The following is a 13,764-nucleotide window of genomic DNA, read 5'->3' on the forward strand; positions in this document are numbered from 1 at the left end:
TAAAAATGTCCACCTCATCTCCCTCCAATTTTATATTAATATTTTACACTAAAATTATACTGCACCTTGGTTGGTATTATGATTTGCTCCCTCCATCTCAAAATAATAATTTTGTTTGATTTTTTTAACAATCAAATTGACTAATTTTCAACTGTAAATCAAAAAATATTTTTACATGCCTTCAAAAAAATAATAATATTTTTACATAATTTTTGAAAAGTGAAAAATACATTAACATAGATCAGTAATACATTTTAATGATGTAATTTTTTAAAATTTTCTAAAAATATATGATATATGTAATTACTGGCCAATCAATTTGACCGAGTCAAATCAAAACGAGACCATTACTTTGAAACAGGGGAGTACTAAATAAGCATGTAAAAAATCAAAAGGAGTTGTTTCGAAATCCCAGAAGCAACTGCCCACCTTTATATTCCAAATATCTACTACAGCATTATTCACCACAATCTTAAACCTTAATAAGAATGAAGCTGGCACACTGATATAAACCTCATTCAGAATGGATCCTCTATTCTTGATGTCTTCTGACTTCTATACATTGTTGTCTTATCAGCAAAATACATGTTCAAGGAATTAGTTGGAATTGTCGGTTGAGGTCGCCCAACACTAACCTCCAAGTGCATGCCAAAAGTAGTTTTTAAGACAGCCTCTTCTCGACATCTAGAACTGCAAAAGCAATCTAGAAGTGTTAAATGAACTCCAAGACACACACACACACACACACACATTATCTAGTTGCAATAAAAGTAATTGAATCAAATACATAAAAAGAATACACAGCAATAACGTAAATTTTGGTCACACCACAACTTAAACATAAAAACACAAGTAGCAAGTGCCACATAAAATATTATCAGACTTGAACATTAGACGGGAATGATCTTTTTAGTTCATTGATAGTCCCAAAAAAAATTGGCGGTCAACAAAACCTCCATCATAGCATCTATGGGATCGAAAAAGAACCGACCACGAATTTTACACTTACCTGTGCTGGATTATTGGTATAACACAACAGATATTATGATTATTCAATACTATACAATTACATGAGATGGGTTTGTTTTCTTTGAAACAAAATAATAGACAGACTGAATGGATTGAGATTCTCTCTCTCTTTTTTATAATCCCTCTTTGAATGCCAATGCTTACTTGTTATTTAGGACAGACTGATGATATTAATGTCGCACAATCGCAACAAAGAGAATGTTACAGCGGGATCAAACACAAACTGATATCACTACAGGCTCACCAGTAAGAGAAACTATTTTGACGCTACTAAGCAATACTGGTGTTTATGAAAACTGTGGATATATTACTGGTTGCTGCATATAATTAAAAAATTTACAGGGACTAGTTATATCCCATTTTCATTCATAGTCCTTCGCACCTAAACAAGATGCTGGGTCTAGGCCTGCTAGCTGCCATATATAGGTTGGAAATCATGTAACAGTGAGTAATGACGTTTGACATATTGCAGTTGGTTTAAATAAAAGGCATGAAATAAGTTGAGGATGAAGCGCATAGGGGATTCACTAAGTGGTGAATGGGGAAAAATACTTAAAGTGGCAAAATTCGACAAAATTTTGAATCCATGACAATATTAGGAAGGACTTGAAGTTGACATGAGCCCGCTAAATCCAAAGATGAAACTGCGACTATTTAGGGTGTAGCTCCATAATACTTTGTAGTTTTAAGACATTTTATGTAAATTTACAGAATATTCATTATATAATCTGCACGAACCAAGATAATCTTTTTTATATAAAATTATTATCTAATTAATCAATTTTAGTAATACATATGATCATATAATTTAGAAATAGATATATAGTCTAACATGAACGTACATTATTGTTATGGTATATTTATACAAATTGGTGTAAGATGTGAGTTGCTAACTCTTTTGGAGTATTTTAATCAAAATTCAAGCCAGATATCTCTTCAAATAATAGGGGGTAAACCAATAAATTAATTCAAAAATATACGAATAGGTTTCTAAATATGGTGTGATGAGACATAAATCAAAGAGGGATTCCGGGTATTGATAAAAGGTATACATACGATCAACATTAGTTATATGAGATGTGATTAACATTGCAAGGGTTTTAAAAATCTACAAGGATGTAGGAAAAAGTATATATTTCTAAAAAAAAATTATAGATAAATGAGTGTTGATCAAAGTTTAAACTGTCGTGTTCCACCAACATCTCATAGTAGGTTTCAATTTTGAGTAAAAAAATTGGTGATAATCAAATTTTGGTACCAGTATGCGCTCCACCAAAAAAGAATTTTGGATATTAATGAAGAGTATAAACAGAAATACTAATTAGGTAATTAAATTCAGTATACATATTTAAAACATTTTGGGTATTGTTAATTGAGTATTTTCAAGTATACTTACGGTAAAATACATGTGATAATACTAAAAATGTATTTGCAAAACATATCATAAACAAGGGTCATCGGCTTGCATTGTATAAGATCCTGACGTATGGCAAAAAGAACTGAATCATGATTCTCTGTTTTAAATAGACAGAACCCCAAAGTGTGTTGATGCACCAAATCAACACTAACATCTGATGTTGACCTATGTTGATTCATGCTTTAGTTGTACATCTTAGAAAAAATAAAGTCCCCTCTACCAGTTAGATTTTAGACCTCATTTCAATTAGAATCATTAATTTAGTATCTTTTTCCTTTCTTTCCTTTTTTTTTTTGGGGGTGGGTGGGTGGGGGGGGGGGGATTTGGGTCACTTTTACCAGATGGGTTGGTTTTTCCTGTCGTCACACATCAAACTTCTTCGTATGACATAAACCATTGGATAAACTTCCAGGGTACAGAGCCAAAAATTGATTCAAGCCACTAATTATAAATGTTTTATAACTTGGAGATTTAATATCGCTAGACGAAATTATCATGCGAGTATGCATTTATCTGTACATATCTAAACATTTAGTTGATTGCTTATATTCTATATTTCTATATCAAATATCTGTCTTTCTTCACTTGAAATCTCAACTACACCTCCTCTAAGTTGAAACCTTGTTTGAACCATAATAGGCATAGCCTTATGTTCTGATCAAAGTAAAAAAATAGTCCTGCATTTGCATGGGGAACACCTTAAACACCACCACCACAGTTTCAGTTGTAACTAAATTAACAAATTTTAAAAAAACTATCAAATCAGATTAGCTCGACATGCACAAGTAGTACGGCAGTGATTTGGTACTATGAAATAGGTAATATGACAATTGACAAATACAAAACAATATAAATAATTAAATATAGAAAAGCATACCAATTCTATAATGCCATTTCTGCCTGCAGCGCAGCAAGTTCATCTTCTTCGGCTGTATTCTTTTGAGGAGCTGGACGTGATTGTTGCCTGCCGGCAGGAACACTGACTGAAGCAGCTGGGGCAGTTGTAGCAGGCTGGAGAAGCTGTTCTTCCAGCTCAGCTCCTTCAAGTTCTTCAAGTTCTGCCTCCAACTCATCCTACGACAAAAAGAATATATCATACATTCACGTGTTCATTAGGAAATGGCTTAAATAGTCAATGAAAATAGGAAAGACATGTACTTCATCAAAATCGGCCGCCGCGCCGATTGGTGTGGACAGTGCTTCTTGAATTTGCTTCATTGCCTCCGTCTGCTCATTAATCTCATCCATCGTCTTGTCCACGTCATCAATATTTCTGAGACATAAGATTAAGGTGTCACTATGACGTTAGTGATATAGGAGGAAAGACATAACCGTGTGCTCATTACAGACACTCCATGCACTAAAAAAGTTGATATGCACAAAGCCGCATGTATTTTCACCACATTAGTGGAAAAAAATATTGCCTTAATTTCTCACACAACTATGGCAATTTCCATATGGATGCACACTGCACAGTCATGCCCTGATAACTATTTACTTTAGATGCTAAGTGTAGGTCAATTCAATGTGTGTACAAGTATACTAGAGAAGAAAAATATAGCATGAAATCATATATATTATTATAATCATCTGGATGGGCTTTATACAAGTCATGGGCTTTATATAAGTGTGGAACATGACTGAAATAGCCTATCTCACTAAAAAAGCTGCTACTATTCAAATGTAATTCAAATCTAATCCTAATCTAATTTAATTAAAAGATTTGGTCAACATCAACCCATTATTAAAATATTATCTAAATTTCAATATCAAAGCATAATTCTAACACCAAGTTATATGCAAAATTTTATATTTGGAAATGGCTAAAACACAATTACTAAAGTGCAGCACTGTGCAAGTATAGCATATAGGCTGATAATAGGTGCTTTAGTACATTCAAAGACTAACTGAAACACATCTATTACTGTTCATTATAGAAGGTCAAGTTAACCTTTTCCTACATGCTGTTAAGTAATGGTTATGCTTAACAAGCTGTACGAAATTTTCAAGGAGATGATCCACGGAATGCATAAGACCGAATCCACTATGATATTAAGTAAGCCAATGAACATACCAACTCTAGAAGGAAAAACTGTAGTACACTTCACAAAGACATATATAAATACATCAGACATGATGTGCAAATGTTTCCGAAACAAAATTGAAGGGGGCATAAGGAGAAAATGGTTAGGACAAAATAAAAACAAACATTCATAAGTTGTCCTAAGTTGCAAGTATGCTTGTCAATCCCAGCCCCCATGCTAAAAAAAAAACCCTACACAGGGTGCTTCTAAATAGAAACTCAAATATCTACCATGGGCAAGCAGCACAGACAGTGGAGAGGTGCCCCACACATGCCCGACACTACGTAATGGTACGAACTTATAATTTAAAGTAATAAATAATTATATATGACATATGATAATGTGCATGGATTTGATATTACACTATCTACAATTATCAGGAAAGCTAGTAGCGAAACTAGAATATAAACAAAATCTATGTAGTATATATTGTAGCGATAAATCACATTATATAATTAATAATAGAGAAAACTGGGCCTGAGGGCCTCAAGGAGTTCTCCAAAGGTTGAAAAACAATTTATAGTACAAAATGGGAATGGCATATTTGTAAATATAATCTCCAACCCTACATTCATATAAAAACACCCCTAATTATATACTTCAAATTGTTTTAACCTTAAGAGTGTTACCTGAGGGCACCCTCAGACAAAGCAAGCTCTTGATAATATTTTGTAACTATTAATTATCAGTAAAACCAGACTTGGTGAGAGCTTAGTATTTTCCTAATCCTTGATAATCACAACGCAGACTATTGTGGTTTAGCTAATTGAATTTCGTTTAAGCTTGGTAGCCAAAATAATATCTTCAGATAATGCTATCCAAGTACCAGCTAATGAACGAACTGATGAGTAGTGTTGCCTTTAATTCATTCTAGCTACTTTACTATCAACAAGCACATACAATTCCATAAATTGATACTAATAAATTTAAAATGTAATATGTAAAAGCCATGAGTGCCTAGTGGGCAGGCATCCGGCTGCACAGCTGGCACGGCAAACCGCAAGAGCGCCATGAAAATGTATTTTACGAGTAACAGATAAAGAGTTGGACATAAATACAGGGAATGAGGTGAAATTCAATAACACTAAAGCGGTGACTTACGTGGCCTTCTGCATTGCCTTCATTGCCGCTGCTCCACTTCTTAAAGCATCGACAGTCTCTGTTGTAGCTTTTGCACCTTCCAGCATTATCATCTGATGCCAAAAGTTCATTTATGACGATTCAAAAATAAAATCAAATAATCCAGAGAAAGAAATCACTTGTATATGTATAACATATCTTAACAAGAGAACCTGATCATGAATGCGTAACTGAAAATTCCCAAGTTGCTCAACTTGCTGCTCATAAAGCCTCTTTCTTTTTAAACATTGAATTGCCGCTGTCCAACAGCAATAAGGTAGATGGTTTAGCAGGTAAGAATTAGAAAATTTTGATATAACAAATCAATGCAGGAGGATTCTGGAACTATTTGCCAAATATTGAAAAAAAATGGGAACTACAGATTTTATTAGAGAGGAATGTCACTTATAAAACATCACCAGGACAGTGACAGGCGCAGTATTAAATAATAAAAAACTTGCCTTGCTTCCTCATGCAACATGCTAAATATGTAATCGTTAAAGAACTTACAGTAAGCATTGGCAAACGGTGTATATAAGTATGATTGACCTTAAAATATATATAGTATACATTTTAATATCTTTAGGGTAAAGGTCAAAATAGTAATTCCAAAAAAAAAAAGGCCACGATAAAACCGCAAAATATATAGAAACTCTATACTTGCTAAAAACACACCCCGTTTATTCTTGGCTCGAGTGAACTCCTTGGCCTTTTCAATCTCAGCTGTAGCCTTTTTCAAAAGAACTTTCTCTTTCTTCTCCAGCATTTCAAGCGTCTGCATTAAGAGAACCAGTTACCATGATGGGAACAGATGCAGTGTAAATTCCTTCTTTATGACATGATTATAAACAAAAAGACGAAAATGACTATTAGAAGCATAAAAAAAAAAACTGCATGATAAACTATATATTAGTGTCAAGAACAGCTTTCTTTCCCTCGAGAACAAACTTATATTTATTTCACATGGTTAAAAGAAGATAACAGAAGGGTTTTTGTTAATTGAAGGAACGGTTTGGAAGAACAAGGCAGTTGCTTATAATTTCCACTTTCCTGTATATACTCTAGCATCACAGTTCGCAGCTAACCCAATCAGATAAGAGTAATATATACATAAGCATCTGAAGCATAGCATATACAACCAGCCAAGCAAAAGACTAATTCAAGAAAGTCATACCAAATACACACACAAACACATACAGAGAGAGAGAGGGAGGGAGGGAGTCATAGAGGGAGGGAGAGTCGTAGAGGGAGGGAAGGGGAGAGAGATAGGGAGAGAGAGAGAGAGAGAGAGAGAGAGAGAGAGAGAGGGAGAGGGAGAGGGAGAGAGAGAGAGAGAGAGAGAGAGAGAGAGAGAGAGAGAGCACCTCAGTTAACTTATCCAAAGTAGCAACAGCATTAGCTTCTGGCTTAGGCTTCCCAAATACACGAGTAAACATGTCTGATTGATGATAAAAAAATCAGAAACCTTTAATTCAAGAAACCTGAGATCAAGAAAAAGAGCCTTTTCTGACATACAACTCATAATTGGATCGGGTGGGATTGTTGGTTGAATAAGAATTAAGAGATTACCTGTTTGGATCGAGAATCAACAAGTCGCCGGTGAATCTGCAAGAAGACGAGAGTTCGAAGGCAGTTGCTTGATATGTCGACTTTGTGTTTACGCTCTCAAACTTTCTATCTCACTAAACTAATGAGTAATGTAATGTCTTTAATCGACTCCATTTTTATTTTGTTACATATCCAATCCCTTTTAGTAAAAACATTTCTACTTTATTTTTGAGAATAAAAACTCTAAAAAATTCATAACAGTTACCACTATATCAGGTTGAATGTCCTAACTTGGTGATGTGCAGACTGCCCAAATTATGATGGGTAGTTTATTTTCATGTTCAGTGTATTTGATCGTAAAAATTATATTTGATTTATTTATAATTTATCATTCTAGTCATAAATTTATATTCATTTTGAAACGTTGTCGTGTCATTTATTTTCATATCGTGTATTTTTGTGTTTCGTGTATTTGAAGATAAAATTCATATCCGATTTGTTATAATTCGTATATGCAATCACAAATCTATATTCATTTCGAAATGTATCGTGTACATAATTTAATATAGGTATAATAATAAATTTTAACTAAAATAAATTTAAAACAATATATTTTTATGTATTATTTCATGAAATATATGAAAAATCTTTATATTGCATATGATTGTGTGTAAATGTGTGCATGTATGTATGTTTTACTCATATAGATATATATATATATATATAGTTAAGTTCTATGGAGTACAAAAAAAAATTGGAGTATTAGAGTACAAAGTTTGATAAAATGTAATTTAGTCATCTAAATTTCAATTTTTTTTGTCCAATAATATTTGTAAATATTTGACAACCTGCACATTATGTTCTGCAACATAAACATCGTGATCAAATGGTAGAATAATTACTTTTATAAATCATAGGACTCTATGTTCTGCAATATAACTAATAAGCAGAACAATAATCTTAATACTTGTTAAAGTTGAAAGATATTAATGATGAATTGATAATTATGTGCAAGACAACTTATAAATGATAGATTATATCAAAATTTGGATAATCAAAGATATTATATAGGATCAAACTAAAAAAATTATGATTTGTACTCCAATACTCCAATGTTTTTATGTACTCCATAGAACTTAACTCTATATATATATATATATATATACATTTTCTCCATTAAAATATACTTATATCGTGTACATTCGTTTGTGTCAAAAATTGACCGATTTATCCGTCATATAGTTTTGTCATTTCAGTATATTATTAAGAATATTGACTTACTTGATTGTTACCAGACTCACACTTACGCACCTCACAAATTTATGAGGTATATTTTGAAAGTAATAAATTATATTTTAATATAAAATATATGTTATATGTTATGATCATTGAAAAAATATTTTTTGAAATTCATACATCAAATCCACAATGAGCTTTTGAAGGGGAGTTGATTTCACGCATGGGCCTGAGAAATCAATTTTTTTTCCTTTTTCTTCTATCTATATATTTACACAATTACATATAGTTTTTATACAAAACTAAATCAACAACTTAAAGATATATAAAAATCTGGATTAAAATAATATTTTACATCATTCATTCAAAAATATTTTAAATCAATGATATTCTTTCCATCATTCAGCAAAAAAATGATATCAAAAATAATAGCTAAACCCCAAACCACACTAACGACCCTAAAAGTTTCAAAAAAGACTTGGAAAACCAAACGACCCTGGAAGTTTCAAAAAGACCGAGAAGAACATGTATTTGAAGCTCACAAGACTTGAGTTGCACAGACTTTATAACCATAATCTTGTAATTATAACTTTTGAGATGAAACAATCTGTGACCAGGAACAACAATAGTGAAAATGAATGCAGATGATACACATATCTATTGTGCATTATAAACGTAAGATTAAACATGGCAAAAAGGTCCCGAATCAAATCGGACTTTTTTACTAAATCTCACAAGAAATATGATACCTGGGGTATGTCTAATCTTCATCACACCAGAGACATTTAACAAGTGCCTGTGCCTAATATTACTCTAGAAGTCTAAATATGAACATTGTCTACAAAGAAAGATAACATTAAAAAGTACCAAACATATAAAGAATCTGGCACCATATTTGCCCATTCTTGATGACCCTATTTTAGTGACAATTACCTTTTCAAATTAAACTTGTTTCTCAAAATCCTAAAATCTGTGGTGCTAATAATAGGAGGGGTTTCAGTGAACTTGGAGCAAATTTTCTAGCAAAAAGGGAACAAACTGAAGAGTTACGATCGTTGTATAAGCATTCACCACCTACAAATATATTCTTCAAGAAATCCTCACTGATGTCTCCTCTGCCAAAGGTAGCAGGGTGAGCTCCACCCCTTGACCAGTCCACCCAAGTGACACTTCTATTTGCTAGCAGATTTGGTGCTCGGATAGTCAGCATTGTCGGAAAGTAATGTTCGTCTACATAACATGCTGGTTTGCAAAAATCATTAAATTTTGGATAAAAGGTCGTGTCCTCTACTATGTGGATTGCTAGCTTGCGGTTGATTTCAAACCATTGTGACCCTTTACGCCAGTGGGTAATCTCTATTTCGGGTGCCATCCTATAATTATACCGGCCTCTTCCATATGGCCCAGGGTCATCAAAAGCACCAATGAAGCTATATTTAGAATTTTTGATGTAGTCGTAGACGACACTGAAATTGTAGAGTGGAATGCACGACTCTGAAAGGAGAACAAAATATTCATTTGATACATCAAGTAATGCATTTGCAAGAAGTCTTCTCTCAGCATCACATATACTCATTGTACCCCATTCTGCAACCTGCACAATATAGGATACAAAATCATTTACTATTCAGGAGAATTTTGGATGACATGCAGTTGGTTCAATGGCACAAGTATACTGTACAAGTCCAAAATGTACCAGAAAACACATCAGTTTACGTGTAAATAAACTTCTATATCAGCGGGAGATGCCTAAAGTTGAATGCTATCACTGGAATTTTTATGCATACAGGCTACAGCTAGGCTTGCAGCCAAAAAACTGCTCAACAAAATTGACAGGCAGGCACCATAATAAACAGTACACGCTTGCAGGACTATTCTGCAAGTAATCTTTTTTCTTTGGAAATGGTTATTGGTCTTTGTCTCTGATTCAATCTTCAAACTTTATATATAAATATATATGTGTGTGTGTGTGTGTGTGTGTGTGTGTGTGCATTCTTCCACAGAGACCCATCATATATAGAGTTCGTTCTCTACTTTAAAATTAATATATATAAACAAATATAACTGAATCGATCAGGTCAGGATATCCATTTCCATGCCTCCCGGTGTGTAAGAGGTGATAATCTCCACTTACGTGATCAATTGACATTAAGATTTCACTTTCAAACTGACAACAGAGTTGATCAGGAACAACACACAAAAGGAGACAGATGTAAACTAAATCACAATGTTGGCATGAATTATTGTTCCCACTTGTCACAAGGGGTGTTAACAGTTAAATTAACATTTCCTGCTCATTCTTTATAGATATAAATCCTCTTAAGCATGTATGTCACCAATTTTACATTCTACTATTAGTTCACTAGCAAAAAGCAAGTCAAACCTAATTACCTATGCATTATATTCGATTAATATAGAAGCTTGAGCAATATAAACCAATGCAGAAGAATGGCAGAAACATACCTCGCTTGGTATCTGTCTCTTGTAAAAAACAGATGAAGATGGAAAATTTGGTACAAACGACGGAAGTGAATGGATATATATAGAATATCGCTCATCATGTCCTCTGAAAAACCTCTCCCAAAGAGGTGCCAGTGGAAGTGGCCCCTTTGTCAAGAACATGAATGCAATCTTTGGTACTCTAGTAAACGGATACTCTTTCCTACGGGGCACAAGCGATGCCAACCAGAAAAGTTCTTTATCACTCATAGTGTGCAGCAAATTAGACGGGGGCTTGATCCATCGATCTAAACTAGTGTTAGCTCCTTCAACACACTGAAATATATTGGTCTTGAATCCGGTGGCTGCAACTATGTTCTGAGCTCCAAAATGCCGTATCAGGTATACACTAACAACCGAAAAAGTGACACACATAACCAGAAACAGTACCAGAAACTGAAGCATCCTGTGTGGCAAAACCTTCGGTTGGTTTGGCCTAATCGTAACAAAACCATCTTTGCTTTCCTCCATTGGCAAAATCCTCGAGTGCATCTCTAACAACCTTATATAGTCTCACCAAACATACCCAGTCCGACCTTCCTAATAAATCAAATTCAGTAGAAAATGAGCAAAAAAAACCAAAAATATCTCAGAAGTAAGACACTTTAATCTCCAAAAGGTACAAACTTTAAAAACTTATACTGCACCTAGGTCCGGATGTCCAGTCCCCCACTTGAATTCCACTATAGACACGCAAGAGATCATAGATGACATAGATGACACGACACAACACAACTTGACTGAACTGAATGCCTAACTCAACACATATTTTTGATGATCATTGCTATCAAAATCCGGTAAAATATAAAAAGACATAAGATTGACACGTTTATAAATGCGAAAACTGCCCGAAATCGTAATTGCCAACACTACACTCACATCACAAGGCAAAAAATAAAAAATTACCATTTGGGTACTTTCGAATTGTAAATATATAAGAACAAATGACAAAAAAGGCAATTGAAATTATGTCTATAACTTCATTTCAACAGCTAATATCACTTCATTTCTAACTGGGGTTCACTAAAACAAATAAAGCTTAATAGAAATGAATAAAAGAAGTGTCAGTAAACATACCATTAGGAAATAAGTACTGAGATGTATGCAGTGAGATGAACTGATTCAGTCCTCCGTTCTTCAAATGAGAGAGAGAGAGAGAGATTAACAGGGTTGAGAGAGAGATTAAAAGGGCTGTGTGTGTGAGTGAGAGAGAGAGATTAAAAAGGGTTTGGATAGAGAGATTAACAGGGTTGTAAGAGAGAGAGATTAAAAGGGTTTAGAGAGAGAGGGGGTGAAGAAATATAGGATACAGCGAAGAGATCTAGGAAAATTCAAAGAAAAAGTATTCTTGTTTCGTCACACAACACACTTGTAATACACACACAACGTTCGACAACGACAGCAAGGAAGAAAATAAAAATGAGTTGTCTATTTCTGGCTCCACTTTTTTACTCTCTTTTTTCAAATTATTCGTTTTTCAGATTTTTTGTGTTTTCGAGCTTCTTGTTCATATCTTTTTTCTCTTTTGAAATATATCGTATCTTCTGATTTTCTGATAAAACGATTTGAACTTAATACTTTTATGTTGTTACTAGTTTTTATTATTTCATACAAAAGCAATCAAATAACTAAATATAATAATTTATGATTCTTTAAATATTAATAATTTAATTTTTCAGTACTAAAAAAACTAGATAAACATACATAATTGAACACACAAAAAATCTTTTATTTTTGTCAGAGAACACATTGCAACGATATATTTAACTAATATTTTAGTGAATTAATAATAATTTATAGATTCTACCGGATACTTAGTTATCGGATTTTTATTTCATACGAATTTTTGATAAATTGTGGAGAAATATTTAGAATTTGAGCATAATGATCTAAAATCTCGTATGTTATTGTATTCCACGCATAAAATACAACAAATAATCTCACAAAATCTATCATTTTGCGAAGTACCAAAAATTTGATCAATATTTAAGTATTATCAGATTTTTTTATTGAATTTCAAATAATTTTAATTGAACACCGTTGTACTTTTAATCATAATTTAACATCCTCATTCGATTCAATTGAGGAATTTAAAATCAAAATTGAATATCACTGTATATTTTCAGAATTCAAGTTGAATTTGAAAAAAAATTATACCAAATTTATATAAAGTTTACTCTTACGTACCAACTTGAAAGCAAGTTTCAGACTGCTGCAAGCACTGCCATTCTCTTTTCATTGGCATTGAAATCTCTCTTTATTACACAACTCATTAACTCCAAAACTTTAAAGACTTGTGTTTAGTTCAGATATACTCTTGCTTCTGTTCTTTAACTCAAAACCATGGTGTCAGAGGGAAGAAGAACAAATCTGCACCAAAATCCACATTGTGTAGTGCCTGCTTGGGAAAGGGAGTTTACAGAGAAGATTGGTGGTTTTGCATGGGAAAGATTCGTCATGGCCAAGAAGCGTGTATATAGTAACGCCAAGATCATGGAGTGGGATGATTCAGCTGCTGAAAAAGCCTTCCTCGATGCGAAAAATCGTTTTTGGTGTGAATATAATTATCTAAGGTCCGATGAATTCTTGTATGATTCTTATGTGTATATTAATAATAATTTGGACTGGCATTCGAGAATTCAAGAACACGAAGAAGATAAAAATTTGATGTTGGTGTCGAAAGAAGAATTTTCGCGAAACGGCGGAACGAATCATGGGATTTTTAAGTTGATGCTTCATCCTGTGGCGAATGTAAAACGTTACGCCATGAAAAAGTGGCTCCCTGGAGCGAGAGCTCTTCCTGATATGTCTGTGAGCAATTAAGACAATTTT

The 13,764-nt window shown here is 33.4% G+C and overlaps 2 protein-coding genes across 3 annotated transcripts; both read right to left on the reverse strand.

Annotated features, from left to right (window-relative positions):
* Positions 1-381: 381 nt before the first annotated feature.
* On the reverse strand, positions 382-7,369 carry LOC108206055 (vacuolar protein sorting-associated protein 32 homolog 2). Of its 2 annotated transcripts, none has more exons than XM_017376228.2 (8): positions 7,219-7,369; positions 7,014-7,087; positions 6,325-6,424; positions 5,823-5,908; positions 5,632-5,723; positions 3,605-3,719; positions 3,324-3,520; positions 382-690 (listed from the first exon to the last, which is right to left on the reverse strand). In XM_017376228.2, the coding sequence occupies exons 2-7, from the start codon at positions 7,083-7,085 to the stop codon at positions 3,329-3,331; spliced, it is 657 nt and encodes a 218-aa protein (XP_017231717.1). In that variant the 5' UTR covers positions 7,086-7,087; positions 7,219-7,369; the 3' UTR covers positions 382-690; positions 3,324-3,328. The 2 variants fall into 2 exon arrangements, with proteins under 2 accessions (XP_017231717.1, XP_017231716.1); XM_017376227.2 differs by having other exon boundaries at positions 7,014-7,130.
* A 1,898-nt stretch (positions 7,370-9,267) lies between these two features.
* On the reverse strand, positions 9,268-12,276 carry LOC108206279 (glycosyltransferase BC10). The gene is made up of 3 exons (XM_017376528.2): positions 12,010-12,276; positions 10,897-11,472; positions 9,268-10,027 (listed from the first exon to the last, which is right to left on the reverse strand). Exons 2-3 carry the CDS (start codon positions 11,422-11,424, stop codon positions 9,389-9,391), a joined length of 1,167 nt encoding a protein of 388 aa, XP_017232017.1. The 5' UTR covers positions 11,425-11,472; positions 12,010-12,276; the 3' UTR covers positions 9,268-9,388.
* Between the last annotated feature and the right edge of the window lie 1,488 nt (positions 12,277-13,764).

The sequence above is a fragment of the Daucus carota genome, chromosome 2 (genome assembly GCF_001625215.2).
Source record: "Daucus carota subsp. sativus chromosome 2, DH1 v3.0, whole genome shotgun sequence".
Lineage (NCBI taxonomy): Eukaryota > Viridiplantae > Streptophyta > Magnoliopsida > Apiales > Apiaceae > Daucus > Daucus carota.

Bases quoted from the DNA above. Each gene is read 5' to 3' on its own strand.
- LOC108206055 (XM_017376228.2), bottom strand. From the start codon at position 7,085: ATGTTTACTCGTGTATTTGGGAAGCCTAAGCCAGAAGCTAATGCTGTT. The intron at 5,724-5,822 runs GTTCTCTTGTTA...TTTTGGCATCAG, and splicing joins AGTTACGCATTCATGATCAG to ATGATAATGCTGGAAGGTGC. The intron at 3,720-5,631 runs GTAAGTCACCGC...CTTATGTCTCAG, and splicing joins AAGGCAATGCAGAAGGCCAC to AAATATTGATGACGTGGACA.
- LOC108206279 (XM_017376528.2), bottom strand. From the start codon at position 11,424: ATGCACTCGAGGATTTTGCCAATGGAGGAAAGCAAAGATGGTTTTGTT. The intron at 10,028-10,896 runs GTATGTTTCTGC...TATATTGTGCAG, and splicing joins AGAGACAGATACCAAGCGAG to GTTGCAGAATGGGGTACAAT.